General features: G+C 39.3%; 1 protein-coding gene across 2 annotated transcripts in view; it reads right to left on the reverse strand.

Annotated features, from left to right (window-relative positions):
* Positions 1–17,538, reverse strand: part of gol (ring finger protein goliath) — a 45,510-nt gene that overhangs the window by 2,799 nt on the left and 25,173 nt on the right. The window contains exons 2-5 of one of the 2 annotated variants that reach the window (XM_090171368.1): positions 1,573–1,826; positions 1,432–1,507; positions 661–739; positions 489–585 (exon numbers count right to left, since the gene is read on the reverse strand). In XM_090171368.1, the coding sequence (XP_090027494.1) occupies positions 489–585; positions 661–739; positions 1,432–1,507; positions 1,573–1,826 (506 nt within the window). Of the gene's footprint in view, positions 1–488; positions 586–660; positions 744–1,431; positions 1,508–1,572; positions 1,827–17,538 lie in introns of both variants that reach the window. The other variant, XM_090171367.1, reaches the window with a different exon arrangement.

Raw genomic sequence — 17,538 nt, forward strand, 5'->3', positions numbered from 1 at the left:
AGTAGACCAAAATCTTCGGAAAGAAATCGATAGTCCCCCAACTTTACGGCATTCAGTTAGATACAAGTGTACGAAATCTGGACCGATACAATAGAGTAATGGCACTGTGACGTCCTAGTACGTCACCCATGCTCTTTCCTATAGATAGAATTTTGTGACCAAAATGGCGGCCATGGCCAAAGCTACGGAGTGCTACTACTCTATAGGGACACTAGAGAAATTGAACCGAGCGACATGTGCCTGATTAAAGGGCTCATACACGATACTATTTTACTTTCGATTTTAAGGATCGATGTTTTCGTTCTAACCGTTGTGAAAGTTTGCAATTAGTACTTAGGATATGACTAAGCCCAACGTGGGCTAACGACCTGCCAAACCCGTATTTTCAACTGGATTTAATGAAACACTCATGTCCAAGAAAGGAATTTCCATATTTTTCATGTGAGACAAACTAAATAGAGCTGTTATATCCCAAGTTTTTTGCTTACCACAAGGCCGTAATATTTGAGTATGTCCATTTTGCACATGGGACATGACCTCTGCTCTAGCAGCCACGGATCAACGCAAGACTTATGAAATGAATGTCTGGAAAAGATAAAAATTCAACGATTGTATAAATGGGCCATTGGCACGAGTTTCAAACTTAATAACGATACTGACTTGCACGGCAGAGTTCGGACAACTTCTCCGACTTTAAATGGCTCGATACAAACAGCGCAACATTCGTAATCACCTTCAGCTTCCTGTAAAGAAGACGCTGCCAATTTAGAGAAGTATTAATGGTAACCAGAACTCATTCAGGTACTAAGAATATGGGCCCATGGAATTAGCATAAGGTTCCTCTAAGTTAGAATCCCTAATAAGCTACCATGTAGACTGTATTTACCTCATTATAAACTTATGGCACTGGCATGCTTCGAAGCGAAAGCTTGTTTGCTTTGTAATCACCAAACGTAAACTTAAGATGGACACTTTTCGCCTGTTCTGGTATTTCGTGGTAGGGTACCTAATGAAGCACTTTGACGTCCTCGCGAATGTAACCTAGCCGGGGTAAAATGCGTTCTTTACGGAAGATAACAACAATTTTTGGAATTTCTTCTGTAAGAAGCAACTAAGCAGTGCCAAACATTACAGAAGCCTTAGGAGGGAGGGGCCTATTTTGGAACCCTTTTTGAAGTTATATTCCCTTTAAGCAGACTATCGAAACCGATTTTTCTCTTGACTATCTCGGTGATTAGTTTGATTTAGAAACTGAACAAAGAAAAAGTTTCCAACTAGAGATGGATGACTGTGTGACTGACTTGAAAGTGTCACGAAACATCGATAGAGGACGAACTTTGGCAACAAAGTACGCGAGGGTGGGGTTTAGAATCTCTGCAGTCCATATATTCTTAAGTGCCAGAATTAGTTCTTGCTACTAGTAATAAATACTTGCCCGATCACCCGTTCTAACGGTCTTGACGGGAATTTTATCAAGGGCTTTTTTGGCGGCGCTGCACAGTCGCCTCTGAAATAACAAATTTATCGTTACCAATCATTTTAAATTAATGCCGTTATATGTTAACTACTTACGGCTAGTAGATCTTTGGCATGGATGTATCGGAACCTCTGGACGTAGTAAAAGACGAGCCAAGCCAGAGAAATAATCATTAGTATGATGAAGGAGATGGAAACGAAGAGAACGGACGTCCGATTGATGTTGGCGTAGCGGAAAGTATTACGGCTCCCCACCGTGATGTGCATCATCACCCGAGTGCCATTGTCCAACAAGGTCAATAGTTCTTCGCCCTTTTCCCGCGATATAAAGACGGACACAATTTGGTAAACTGAAAAAAAAATACACTGGAAATTACTTTTTGAAAATAGCGCCACAGTGATTTTGAACGAACAGGCAATCCACCGAGAAAAAGTAAAGGTCTGTAAGATAATTTTGATTCTAGATGTACGGGGGTCAACAAAATAAGGGGTTGACATCGGGTCCTTTTCTCACCTGTAGCGGCTTTATAACGACAAAGCCACAGATTCGTCTGCTGGCACTCTTATCTTTAACGTCATCACGTTACTTCACGCGTCAATAAAGACCAGGTATTTACACCCCCTTTAAGCGAGGTCCCATCACGGTTACGCCTAAAAATTGCTTTATATTCATGGCCGTACTTAGAGATCCTGGGCCCATAGGCAGATAACGAGTCTGGGCACCCTTTTCACGCGCTGCATTTACTCTTATCCCTGGAACTAGGCTGTGAGCCTGTGCTTGAATTTCTCTGATTCAGCGTAGAAGTCTGAGCTCTACGGTTATATATATTTTTTAGCCGATTGTGACGTTTGGGACAATTTAGTCGTCTCGTCCATTTGATCAATCAGGGCGAGATATGTGTAACGGCCACGCCAACGGGGGGATACGTGGGGACAGGGGTAGGGACACCCGTGGCGGAAGTATTCCGACCACCCGTTTGGCAATTGGTGGTCTTCCTCAAACGGCCATCCACAAACTCTGCCTCCCAGATGCTTGGGATTACAGGAGTACGCCACTACTCCCGGCCTACGGTTATATTACTAAATAAAAGCTCGTAACAATCGTCGACTAAATATGCGATAATTATGTAACATTACGATTTAAGGCTGCGTCCGTAAACTGCCAGGCAGAAATTTTGGTAATTTTAAAACAAAATCTTCTACCTAGGAATTTCTCCAATATAAATTACGATTGATATGACAGATTTATGCCTTCGAATACAGTAATTACGGTCACTGGAGGGCCCCTTTCAAGGATGGGCCCCTAGGCCACGGCCTAGGTTGGCTTAGGCGGAAATACGGCACTGTTTATATTACGACTCCCTATTTTTTCTCCAAACATTGGGAAAACATACACGTTGGACCATTTCATTGCTTAGGAGAGCGTCGTTTCCCGTCCTGGTGAGGAGAAGCTATATCCAGTAACATTGAAACATTTTTCATTTTTTCCGTAAAAAATATCGGTTTTCGTTTCATATTTTTATCGTTACTGTCAAATTTATAACTCTAGCGGAACATTGGCGAAGCTAGGGGCGATGCAAATCCCCGAGGAAAGCCCTCCTAACAAGATGTGGATGAGGGGGTCAAAAAGGGGGGGGGTACTGATGGGATCGAGGGATTATCAGAGGTTGAGAAAGGATGGAAGGAGGGTTTCCATGACGACGGAAAACGTAATATTTTCCCTTTTTAGCGTACCCGCAGGAACTTCCTAAATAAATTTTCCCTTTTCTAAAGAAAGAACCAGGGCTGGATATTTACGGTTACTGGGTTTTAAGTTCCCCTCTTTGCGCGACGACGACGGAAGGTCAGGCAGGAGGCGACTTAAGCGGGAAGAGCCTGAAATTGCTTCTACTAATATTTCCGAAAGGACGTTCCCCCTCTGGGAGTTTTAATCCTTTTCTAACCCCCCCCTAACAGTATAGAATTCCTTTCTCCAAGGAGCCCCCTTTTGGAAAATATTCCGACTTTTCAAAAATGTTTCGGTTCACTTTGTTTTATCGCAATCGCTTTCACGAACTCTAGCGAAGCGTTTCTCCGGAACTGGCGAGAGAAGAAAAGGGTTCCAATTTGGGAAGCGTTAATTTATCTCAAATCGCTCGTTCATCTACGCCACCATTCTGCCTGTACGTTAGCGAGGCCACTCACGTCCGTCGTATTGGGCCGATCTTCTTTACACACTTCCCCTCCGGCTCGCTTATGATGATGGAATGGAAGGCCAAGAGCAGTTTGGAGATTCGAAGGATCGATATTGCGGGAAGGCGCTTCAGTAAATATAGCGCTTCCGTCGGAGCAAACCTTACCCCCCCCCCCTTCGATAGAAGCTGCTTAGAAAGCCCACCCTCCCCCCTCTTTATATCTGCCTTCCAGAGTGGCAAGGTCAAATCATCTTCGGGATAGTTTCGTCCTTAGTGCGCGGGTAGACAAAGTAGCACGTACAAAATGGAAGTTCCTACGGCCATAGAGTAAGATCACTTGGGCCATGGCTGCCATTTTAGGCGCGTTTTTTTCTTTTTTCTCTATGTCACACTGCTACTACGGATCGGAATACCAATGACACGATACGTCCAACTAGAAGCGTATAAGCGATTTAGCTACTTCCACCGAGTACAGATGGCGCTTCTTACGTTTGAGCCCCCTATTTGAGGGCGGGGTCAAGCGGCCTGACAACGACGGATGAAGTCGAGTTCGCTACGTCTTCTGTTACCAAAAATTGTTTGTGCTTTTCCAATAGCTACGCTGAGTAATATAGTAATCTACCGTAAGATTTGTAAAGCGCGACTTATAGGAAGCAGTGGCGTAGTGAGGTTATTTGGCACCCAGGGCCAAACTCCAAAATTTGCACCCCCCCCCCTCCCCCTGCTACGCCGGCCCCAATTTCCGCCATACAATTCATTATTTTTAAACGAAACCTAATCATTATCAATAACAAAATAAATATTAATATATTACAATTTAATTGATATAATAAAAAATTTCCAGTTTCCAATATCCGCTTTAATACTTTATCCGCCTTTTTGGCGCCCCCCTGACCGTCGGCGCCCGGGGCCTATGCCCCCCTGCCCCCCACCCCCACTACGCCTCTGATAGGAAGTACAATCATCATAGAGACTTAATAATCAGCTTGGCTAAAGTAAGCTAGCGACATTTAATGCCTTTAAAGGGCCACACCGCCGTTAGAAAAATTTGGCCAGAATTTAGCGCGTGGTAGCAAATACGACCAATTCCATGCTGGGAACTAGCGCGTGAAACAGGTCAAATTCAAACGCCGGTGTGGTCCTTAAACTCAGGTGGCCGGGTTACAATACGTAGAAGGGTGGTGACAAGCCCTTCATGCCACGCGAGCCAACCACTCCCTACACTTACTATTACCGTTTTTATGGAAAGGGGAAACCGAAGAACTCGGGGGAAAGCCCCAGTACGTAGAACATTCTACTGTATCTAAGGGGGACTCACTGTCGCTGTTGCCACGGTAGGCGTAGACTAGTGCCAGATAAACCTGGTGGCAGAAATGTGAAATTAGATGGTCCACCATAAATATGGGACAGAATACTCCATTTAAGAAGCGCTTGAAGAATACCATTGAACTAACGCAACGTGAGGTGGGCAGAAATTAATTGCAGCGACACCAAGTTTGTCCGAAACGCATTAAAATTTGCCGCTATTTTTCAATAGTTGATTTTATAAAATAAAAAGTGGTCTTGCCCAACTTGTTAAAATGTTGCTCTTACGTCACAAGACGTGGCTATATTAGTATATTTTGCGCACGAGCGATTTTCACGCGCGCTAAAAAAAAACTATAATCCTCGCGACTGTAGTATGCTTGTGAAAGTAAGAGACTGTGACGTAAGAGCAACATTTCAACAAGAAGGCCACGTTAGTTTATAAAAAGAACTATTCTCCCAAAATCGAACATATGTTTCCCTTTCGCTTTCAATTCGTTATCCCCATATTGATAGCGACTTCACGGTTCTCAAGGGTATTGAAACTGACAATTTTGACAGCGTTTACAATGCCGGATTTAATCCTTTGACATGGCGAGTTGACCATCGCTATCAACAGAGAGGTTAAGAAGGGAAAACCTAAAAGGTGTTCCAGTCCTTTCTTCGATAAAGGGGGTTGGAACTAGACCTCTATTTTAAACTAGGCGCGTATAATATTTTCAACAATGAATAACCGTTAATGCGAAATCATTCTGGTGATTCGTAGCTTTCGGGTGTTGCTATGGTAACGCGTTTAGGTCAGCCATGATAGTCACGTGATTATTTTGCTAGATCGTGCGGCGTTTTGACTCGTGATCTGTGACGTGCAATAATGTCATGCGAGGCCGTTTCAAGGCGGCCGGGGCGTAGCTACGACTTATAACTACGATGCTACGAGCAGTACCATGAATCTATTTAACCAATGAATATTCAAGTGGAATACCCTAGGTCACTTCCGTCGACGCGTGGTCAAAGTAGAACTCAGCTGTCATTTATAAGCAACCGAAACGTTAGTTCCTAAAATGGCGCGTTATGGTTCCTTTTCGCAGTATTTATTATTACTCTTTTTAATTAAATAGATTCATGTATTTATTTAATATTATTATTAGATTAGTTATTATTATAATAAAATTATAACAGAGCATTTACTATTTAATAATAATCTGGCAATGTATCCGAAGTTTAGCTTTTCAGAGATAGTTTGTATGTTTAAATTGTTAAAAACCTCACAGGCACTCGAAAGAATCGCTTTCAAAAGATCGGAGTTACATTACTTCATTCTGTATTTTTATTCTAGAGTTATAAACCTTATTTTGAACAAAATAACGTGAACCGTCCCCTGATAAGTCATTTCGCGGCTATTCCGCTCTCGTAACCTATCTTTCGCTAAAATGACATCATTTCCGAAATTGTTCTTATTGGCTTAAAAGGGTAAATCACTCGTTTCGCGCGAAAATAGGCTCCACCCCATGCACGTTTTCTCGGGTATATCGTGGCTAATGATAGAGTTGAATATTCATGGCTTAAATAGATTCATGGCAGCTAGGAGCAACAAACACAACACCACACACAAGGAGAACGCAACCCGTCAAAAGTCGTGGATTTTCTTGTGTACATTTTTCATTGGCTAGACGCTTTAGCGCCTGCTGCCGTCGAAAGGGGAAAATTCGGAAATTGTCTCCCCCCCCCCCCCCCGCCCGTAAAACGTTCAGCGTAAAGGCTCGTGACGCTCGTCCAATGAAATTCGTACACAACCCTTCGTTAGCGTGTTTAAAGGCTAGCTGCATTCTCCTTGTGTTTGTTGCTCCTAGATGGCAGTACCCAATTTCACAATGGAGTATTTTATTATACCTGTGTTGAGATTGCAAACCTTTGGCATTTTGTTTTGCTTTAAATCTCTTGAAATATTATTTCTTGGCGATTTCCTTGATGATGGTTTATTGAAGTGTCTATTGTTCTTGTCTTATTAGTTATTAGGTCCTTTCTGAAAAACTCCTGGTGTGAAGTGCTTCCAACGGCCAACTGATCAGGTTCTTCGGGTCGCGATTTTCAGATATCTGACAGTAATCAGTTAGTCAGACCAGATTAATCTTATACATTCTCTCATCCAGCAGTCTGATTTCGAACTGTATCAGATTCAATATCTCAAGTAACCAATCTGAACAGGTCCGCGTAATCAATCTCATCAGATTCAATTAGCTGACTTACGTTTAATATATAAACATGTATACAATCTTCTGGAAAGCAAATTAAAGTAAACCAATTAAAATTTCAAAAGAAATTTAATCGATTGATATGTAAAATCGATAACTGCGAGGTATCTGAAATCTAAGATGATTTCTAATTAGTTTCGGATTTAAAGTATTTGGTTTGCATTTTTACCCTTATCAACTGATCCTGATAAAATCTGAGCGTAAATGCGGATAACCTGATATCTTAACTATCGTAACCTGATTCAGATAACGGTGTTATCTTAGAATCGGTTAGAAGAATTTTTATATTAGATGTTCTTTGGACTCCCAAAACAAGTTGAATATTAACCGAACAGCGTAATACAGGGTATTTGTGTATTTCAGAAAGATCTCGTGGTTTGTTAATTTGGTTAAAAAACGTTTTATACTGCACTATGAGCTTAAGTTTCGTCCATTTCTGAAAACGTAGAGTTCTAATATTTTTAAGGTGTATTTAAAGTTGCGGAGAAATCCTAGTCAAAAACCTAAGAAAATCTTTATTTCACCGAAATTTAATTTTAAGTAATGTGAAGAAAATGAGACATTTTTCGCCACAATTTCATTTCAAGTATTTTGAAGAAAATTTGCAATATTTCGAGTTGAGTCTTATCCACGGAATGAAGGGCTTCAGACTATGATCTTTAAAATAAGCATTGACACTTTTGACCTAGCCCGATTGAGTTAGTGGCGACACTCTGTATCGCCCTGACCAGGAAACTGGATAAAGTCCAAACAATACTCTAATTATTTCTCAATTCAATTTAGTAAAGCGCTTTCCGGGTAATTGAAACTCGCCTATACGATGCTAGCAGGCTCCGCTATCAATTTTATAATTGCCTCCGTTCCTCAATACAAACACCACACTGTACTATATAGGAAGACTGTACCGAGGCTAAACCCCGAGATAACTTTAAATTCCTAGAGTCTTAGTAACGGCGGAGGTTCCACTTCACGGGTACTCGTTTGGTCACGTGCTAGTCTAGCCAAGGACACAATGAATTGTTTCGCGTTCTTTTTAGAGCTCTAATAGAACAGCGAATTCTATTGGACCATCCTCGGAGTTCTTCGGGAGCGGTTCGAATACAATAGTTTCGTTTGTTTAGGAACACTACGGAGGTTTGAAGTCGAGCGGGGAGAGTTCACCGGCTTGTCTGAGTGTGAATTAAACGATTAATTACAAAACAGCTGTGTGTGCTGAGAAGGCGGACGACCGCAGCTGCCACGTCGGAGTTATTGGCGCGTCGCTCTTAGAAAGGAAAGTAGACGAGCGCGTACATTGCGTATTCGATCATCGATAAAATTTCGATCATCGTAGAATCTCAATTAGGTTTAGCAATCAATTTATGCCAGTTGAATAATTTATTATTAAATTTTTTTAAAGTTGCCTTAGATTATCAATTTTTTGGAACGCTTTCTCCAATCAAGTAACCGTTTGAAACAGGAATCCATACCTCTACTTGGAATGCTTATCGCGGCAGACTTTCGTCTCGATCTGGCTGACTGTTTTTTGACGTCACTATGTGAACTTAACAAACAACAACGTGAGAGGGAAGCGCGCGCAGAGGGGATTTTTTATCTCGTAGGCGGTGCCAAAGCCGTCAGAGTGATCTTACCATACGCGATACGGCAGGATAAGCATTCCAAGTAGAGGTATGGATTCCTGTTTGAAACTATATCGTCCCGATAGTTTGGATAATTGTAGAATATCGATTAATGAAATCGATTAAGCCGTAGTCCGTCTATCCCATTTGAATAACTCAATAAAATTGTTTTAAACACGGTTATAATATATTAGCGGTATTTAATATTTGGAAATCCCTTTCAGTAAACAGAAATAACGAAGAGTAAAGGTATTCGGTCGATGAACCTCGCGGATGATGTCTGTTGCCACTTTACGTTTGGCGGGATGTGTTTTATTTACAATTATTTTATTATCAAAATAGAATGCAATGATAGATCATAATATTGGTGATAGTACGTTGTACGCGAGAAGCAAGCTAGAACAGTCGATTAATTTAAATATAATTTGATCGTAAAGCGCGATTTTTCGGACACTATACTACAAAGTGACGTTAAGAAAACACGGAAGAAAATGGCTTAAGCCGAAAAGCGTGTTTTAGAATATTACGGTGTTTTAGAAAAGATTGGCGTTGTTCTAAATTTAGTAAGTTGTTGAGAATTGTCTGGCAGAGGGAAGGAGGGTCGCCTAAAAGGGGTCGTCACGCTGCCGGCATCAACAAGCCACTTCGGGAATTATTTTAAAAGGGTTCTTAACGATGGCGTCGTGTAAATCAAGGCTTCTTTTAGAGAAAACAGCCATCCCTGCCACGCCCTCTCGATCGATGTAAGAAACGTCGATACTTTTCACTTTAAATATCATCTACGTATTTACTTAGTCTACTAGAAATAATTTATTTTATAGGTGGTTGTCTTTCGAGTCTGTTTTTATTTTTTTACCCTAAAATAAATTAATCGTTGAAAGATTCTCATTACTGCTTGGCAACTAATTTTAAATGATGGACCCAGAATGCTTTGCTAACGTATTTCCTTACAAGATTTTATTTTGACAGTCTTTGCTTCGTTTGGTATTTTGGTTTGCATTAGGACGCGTTGAGCTCTTCAATAAGCTTAATATCTCAACAAACATAAATATAACCAAATTTAAAAGAATTGCGCGATAATTTGTAATAAAATTGTAACCAAGAATCTTTAGCTATTTCTATCTATATTTGTAATAATATGATAACGAAAATAAATATATACATTTTAAACTTGTTAAAAATATTGAGACTATACGTTAATGGTCAGCTTGTCTTTGACTTTCATAATCGTGCTATTTAAAACGCCTCATTTAATTTATTTTAATAATCTTAGTACGAAAAACCTAAAATGCCAATAAAAGTGACCAAATAATATAATTTATAAATGATGGCGAGGGTAAAGGGTGCAATTACCTCTAAAATACGTACTATTTGCTTCATCTTAATAATAAATACTTTTTCAGTCGTTAACCAACGGAAATTTAAATTAGTTGTTTTCCAATTATTAATTTATAACAGTTGCTAGCTAGAAATGGGTCAAACTTAGCTGAAATTAGAGGATTCTTCATTGAAAGCATTCAATATTTGATTAGGGGTATTCTGTTAGCGGGATATTATCATGAAGTCTTCGCCGATATTTAGAATAAGAACTTGGTAACTTTGTAAGAATAGAATAATAAATTTTTAATGACCATATTGATGAGATTCCTCCCTCACCCAGACGTTACGCATTAAGTTATTTTGTTGGTATCGCCGTCTGGAGTTATTGCGAATAAATAACGCCATCTATCATAAAATCTAACAATTCCTAAAACGCAAAACTTCCCAAGACCCAGATTTGTTCATTCAAATAAATCAGTCGCGCTTTGCCATACAACTACTTTTTTCCCGAGGTAGATAAGGCGGTGAATCCCTCCGCCCTGCCTTCCCGCTTAGAATAAGGAGCGACTGATCTCCCTTAACTTAAATCTATTTCTTTAGTATATACAAATCTGCGCCTCGTTGGCAATCAGTCTATTCCAAAATAGCCCATCTAGGACAACTTTAGAAGTGGCCATCAGGATCAGGGCAAGCCGCGTTTACATTTATATGAGGCTTAAATTCCTAGCTTCATTTCCCGCGGTAGTCGGCCCTTCTAAAACAAAAAGAAAAGAGGGCCGTCTCCACGGCAACGCGGTCATCCTTCTCTCCGCTATTGGAAAAGTCCCATTGGTGGTTGCCGAGGCAACGAAGGGCCCGAGCGATGACGCGCGAAAGCCTAAAATCCCCCAGACGGACCGAGTTGTCAGCGAGACTAAAACTAGGCGATCCGGCGATTGATTAAAAACATTGGCATCCTCCGGCCAACCAGGGCCAACTACGAAACCCATCCCCGAGTCCTCCTTCGCGAATCACTCTTATAATGCCTGGACAATTAATTAGGAAAAACGATAGGATTTTTGCGTTGTTGTACTTGATGAAAAATTATTTCTACTCGGGACATTTTGAAGATCCTTGCTCGCCCGTTATTTTTTGGAATTAATCCTCGTATTAATAAAAGTTTAATCCGCTTTAGAAAATCCCCAGTCTAGCCGGGCAACCGGAAAGCAGCGCGTAATTGAAATGCCTTTGGATACTTCTTTGCAATTGTTACCGTTATTAAACAAAGAGCGTAGATTCAATTTTAAATAATTTATTATAATAATTTTTATACCAAAAAATGTAAATTTTCGGTTAGAACTTTTTCCAAATTCTTCGACTCCTAAAATTGTCTTCGCAGGCTTTGAAAGTTTTCTTTCTTCATTGTTTCTATTCTTTCGAAGAAACCGAAACTACTTTCTGAAGTTGTATTGGAAATATACAAAACGACCTTAAAGTATTTAACGAGATCCAGAAAGTCATCCGCACTTGTCATTTAAAGGCCTAGATTTTCTTCCGCCGGTCACCCTTTAAATTTACTTTCCTTCCAAACAAATACCCTGGTGGTAGGCCAACGTGTTCCGCTGACAGGCAGAAGAAAACCGAGGCCTTTAAGTAATTAAATTAATCGGTGACGCTGTTCAAGGGTTTCAATGTAATCGAATTGACCGATATTTTGTATCTGATCCTCGATGCAATCAAGCTCAAATCGAACCGGCTGTATTTTGCCGAATTTGGAGCTTTCCCCCACATTACGGCAAAGATTCAGAACTCCTAACATCTTCTAAGGTTTTTTTGAATGATGATAGCGTTAAACAATTTACGATAATGTCGTTTTTCATCTGCCGAAACGTATTTTGAAAAATCAGCGGTAGCCTGGGAAGATACATGTTTCAAGCGAATAACATTCGCGCCAAACACCGTGGTTACACTAGTGATTCCAGGTTAGCTGTAGCCTACACCAGCATCCCCTTACTTAGCTCAGTAAATACGTAGAATTGGCTGAGTGCTTCAATCGCTCTTTCAGTGCAGCGTCAAATAGATGGATGTCGGTCCTTGTAAAGCCTTTTGTCTCATGTGGACACACGAGCTAGTTTTTGGCGTCTCCGTAAAAAGTTTCCTTCCGTAAGACGGTTCCGAAAAGATGACGTCAACGGAATTTTCCTTCGCCCTGATCACCGGATATCCGGCTTTTACTTATTCAAATAGAGAACAACGGCTGATAACGCGAGTACCTGCTGTTGGAGACTTCTCCGATTGATTATTCCAACTGCTTATTTATCCGTTCAGAGCGCTATACTTACATTTATGAAATATTATACTTCAAAGATATTAAAATCTTATACTTCTGAAAAGCATTATATTTGTACGATTTAAATCTTAAACCTTTTATTAATAAATTTCGGGTCCACAAAATTCGTGGAATAAGTCTGTTGAAGAGGTCCAGTCGGAAAAATAATTCTTGAAACTTAAAAGGTGTTGGTTAAGGAGAAACATCTAGATGACTTAGGCCTAAGGTGGCGCCTCGGTATTAGTCTAGCTGGTAATTAATTCCAGATGACCTTCACCGTTTTCGAAATAGTGCACGTGCACTGCCACCCTATCAGCTTTTACCATTGCTCTAATATCTTCCAAAGCACCTTTATCTTCTTCGTGTGATCTGGTCTGCCCCAAAAGCTAACAAACTTTATCTGTCATAAGTACCCCCGAGGGGCTAGTCACTCCGCGTAATCGGTGTACAAGCCCGTACCTTTGACTGTACTTGAGATTTCGCGTCATCTTTAGAGTCTGTACCTTTATTAGTGTACACGTAATCGGTGTACAGGCCATCTTTCAGAGGTTAGCCCCTCAGTACCCCCAAACCCTGCTACGCGAACATGATTTTCAACAAATAACTTTTAGCAACCCCTTTTGATGATCGAAATAGTGGGTTTGGTATGCATATGGACTCCGGTTTAGCAGAAAATTATCACCATATCTATGAAGGTACATATTTTATTTTTAGAATCTAGTTCAATAGTTTGTGTGTGAAATTTGTTTGGTGATTATATACTTTATACTTTAAGTGTCAATCATGCTTAGCACTCTGTTTTCCCGCGAGAGATTACGCTATGTATCCGTCCGATTACCTTGAAAAGCACTTAAGGACAGGTACCTTAGCAGTTTGAACAAACATGGATGATATTTAGTGACTTATAAATCAAATACAAGATATAAAAATTATTTTGGGAAAGTTAAATTTTAGCAGGATTTTGATAACATTTTTATATTCGGATGATTTTGAGACGATAAAGATACTTTTAGAATTCAAAAACTATCACTGGCTTGATCCCCACTATTAGTTAATTCAAAAATAGATGGCACTGCGGGGAACATTTCCGAAAAGCGAAACTACGATCGCGTTCTCCGGGAGACATTCTTCGTGGTTCAGCAGCCTTCCAGAAATAGACAAGTCGCGCAACGACGTGGTACTCCGCGGAGTTCGCGGGGGTTGAAAAAGACGCGATTGACGTTCGTCCCTGCGTTCCAATTTCTACTCCGCAAACAAAACTATTGAATTAAGCCGAGTTTTATGACCTCATCAAATCTTTGATTGGGCCCTTGGGCGACGTCATTTGCCTCGGGCCATCGTCAACCCGCGCTGTTCGCGCTATACTTCCGCTACTGATTGAAAAAACAAGATTGCCACCCGTTCTCGCAAGCGGAAATTAGAACTACCTTTGTGGAACCATTGAACCAATTCAAATCAGTTCAATATATATATTATATATATTTTATTTTATCTAAACATTTCATATTTTATTCTATAATGTTATGCTTTAACCACAGCCGCGTAACTAACGAGGAGACTACCCGAGGTGATAATCACCGATTTTGTTGAAACTAGGTGGGTATGTAGACCTTATGGTAAAATGAAATTTCACCAAGGGAAAAGTTGCAATGGGCATTAGTTTTGCCATGGCAACCGAAAATGTTTTTGACAACACAGTACGTATATTTTCTCATTGAAAATAGCATGGGAATCTGAGCGCTGTGAAAATTTTCAAAACCAAAAAAATAGATCAAAATTGACAAATGAAATTAATTTTATGATATTTTGATGAATTTTGGTCAATTTGATCAAAATTGACAAATGAAATTAATTTTATGATATTTTGATGAATTTTGGTCAATTTGATCAAAATTGACCAGAATCAGTAAAAATGGAGAAAAGCGAAGTTTAAAAATAAAAAGTTTAATTTAACAACTAATCGCCAAATCGACGGTAATAAATGAATTTTATCAAAATTAATAAAATAGAATTTAGTTGTTTGAATTTGATCAAAATTAATAATTTTAATTAGAATTATTATTATTATTTTTAGAAGTGTGTTGTCAAAAACATTTTCGGTTGCCATGGCAAAACTAATGCCCATTGGTGAAATTTCTTGTTACCATAAGGTCTACGTACCCACCTAGTTTCAACAAAATCGGTGATTATCACCTCGGGTAGTCTCCTCGTAAGTTTGTGTTCATTTTTGATTGTACTGTGTTATAACTTGCTGGATTTTTTTGTTTTATGGCTTATCGCACAATAAAACTAATTAAATTTAATTCAATATATATATTGAATTAAATTAAATTGGTTTTATTCTGCCATAAAAAAGAAAAAAATCCAGCAAGTTATAACACAGTACAATCAAAAAGTTGAAAACTGTCGAATTTTCGGGAAAATATCTAAAAATGGTCATGGAATTTGAATGTTAATATATTGTGGCAACCGTTGAATGTTGACCAAGGGATGTTTTTCTTTTCATATTTTACACACTATTATTTGTCTTAAGTTTCTAACTTTAAATATCTAAATGGTTTTGAATAATCGGTGACTATACCCGCTTTAACATTTTTCAATTTCGGTTCCCCTTTACCTAAAGTTTGATTTTCTATCTACGAAAATATCTACAGTTTCGCAATTTAGCAAGGGCAATTTAAAAAATACTATTGGAAAGTTGGTTCAGTATCAAATAGATAAATATAATTTAAAGCCTTAGATGGTAATTTGGAGACATGATATCATAAATGCCGGATGAATTTTGAAAATGAGCTCTTTTAAAATGTTTCCTCCTAGTTTTCACTGGAGAGACAAAAATATTGTAACTTTTTTACCCGCATATTTTTGTTAAAAAACACTAAACTCTTAATATTCTCGATTCTTTTCAATTTCATAACTATAATTGCGCGTGACGTTACGCAAACAACCATACTCCCCAAGTTTGAAATTTGAAACGAAACGGTGAAGCGGTTGCTAATCTAAAGCCTTTGGATTTGATTTGAATTTTTCAAACCAAATCAAATCGTTCATAAATTATTTTTATTTATTATTAATTGGGGATGCACCGTTATAGGTACAGGCGATACATCGGCTATTCGTGGCCGATAATATCGGTCGATATCAACAAAGTTATCCATCATAACAGTAGTGTATATTATAAAATTATTGTAAAAGACGGTTCAGTGCACTGTCATACCATTTCATTCTAATTTTTCATTAAAAAAGTTTGCGAGAGCATATCCGAATATGTTTCTTTTCATTTTACATGATACATATTTTCTATCACAAATCGAATCTCGTGGTTTTTTATTTGTTTACACTCGTCACCACCTGTCTAAAAAAAGGTATGATCTAACTAATGAAGTCTGGCGTACGTGTCGCTACCAGTCAAATAAAATATTATCAAAAGTTAGTTAATCGATAATTTTCTTATTTTTTAAAGTTTTCCTGGAAATATTTTTCTAATACCAGTATCGGCCAATACCGGCTTCGTTTAAGCCGGTATTGGCCGATACCGATATTAGAAAAATAAACATATAAACATATAATCAGCTAGGCTAATACCCAAGGTACCACCTTAGGCCTAAGTCATCATGCGACTTTTGAAGCCATTAATTCAGGTGGCCGGGTTACAATGCGTAACCAATATATTTCCAGAAATCAGTTCAAATTAACAACTAAAATTCATATTTAGGCAGCATGGCTCGGATAACCCATGATCCCATTACTGGTCTAAATTGATTGGAATGGCCATATATAATTGCTAGTCATAGAAATGTTTCTATTTGACTCCCATTTCAGTTGGTACCATTTTAATTAAAGCTGAGTTCAATAATTACACAGTTGGATCAATCACAAATAGACAAATGTCACGAAGGGAAAACACTTTAAATTGCGATACTGTTTCAATTATAAGTCCCAGTCTGATATTACACTTCTTGTCCTAATACCGGTTAGACTCGTATACGTTCGGTTCTTGATAATCGTTCCATCATAATGAACGGAATTCCAATCAATTTCATTTAAAGAAAAATACAGCAAAAGTGTCAGTATCGAGGAGGTGGGGGGGGGGGGAGAATCTCATTTCCTCGAATGGTTCCTTAATTCGTCGTGACCCAGTCGCTCCAGGAGCCGTCCTCCGAGTTAATGGTTGATTGTGTTTTGCTTGACGATTAGACGCGGCGCGTGCCTTCTCGGTACGCGATTCGGTTTCAATCATTCCAGTTCCGGGGCATGGCTCGCGGGGTTATTAGGCCACCTATGCCCCCCCCCCCCTTCTTCGGGACGGGTTTCTGTCTTCCCCCTCTATCTATCTCTCTTCCGGTAAATTTGCGCCGGCCAATTATCTTCCGGGTGAACATCTAGAGATCCAGTAACTGGAAATGTCGGGGAACCCCTTTTTCGATGAATTGCGATTAAAGAGCTTTTACCCTCGCTTTACCTTACGCGTCAAGCTATGACTGAAGCGTACACCGCGTAATCTCTGATTAGGATAAAAAATAGTACTAGGAAAACCGCGACTGAACTGAGGTATTGGTCCGCGGCAATAAGCAAGCCGTAAGATTTAAATCTCCAATGTTAAATTTCTTTTAGAAAGATTTACCGTCGAATATAGTATATAACTCGCCTGATCTCACGTGATATCAAGGATGTTTGAAAACACTCGGGTATTCCTTGGAAATTTGCAATTTATCGTTCACCTTGTTGTATATATTTCGCCTTAACGACGCTATATTCTTGAGCCACTCAAATTATTCGTTTCGTTTGTTTACGCCATTCCCGTGTATATAGGGCAATAAATAACGAACTCTTCTGTATATATAAACGTCACGTTTCCTATTCAAATTAGTCGCGCGATAGAGTTACGTAGTATTCATTCGTCTCTTTGTTTATACAAAAATCAAATAACTCTAAGACGGACGATTATTTGAATTAGTCGGGTTCAGTCTACGTTAGAAAACGCGTAGGAGGGACGCGCGAGGTAAACAGTCTGTTCGCGATACAGCTAAGTTTACACTTCTAATTGATCCTCCCCTCGACATATTTTATATCAATTATATAAA

Source organism: Leiobunum rupestre, chromosome 4, assembly GCF_980474605.1.
Source record: "Leiobunum rupestre chromosome 4, qqLeiRupe1.1.hap1, whole genome shotgun sequence".
Lineage (NCBI taxonomy): Eukaryota > Metazoa > Arthropoda > Arachnida > Opiliones > Sclerosomatidae > Leiobunum > Leiobunum rupestre.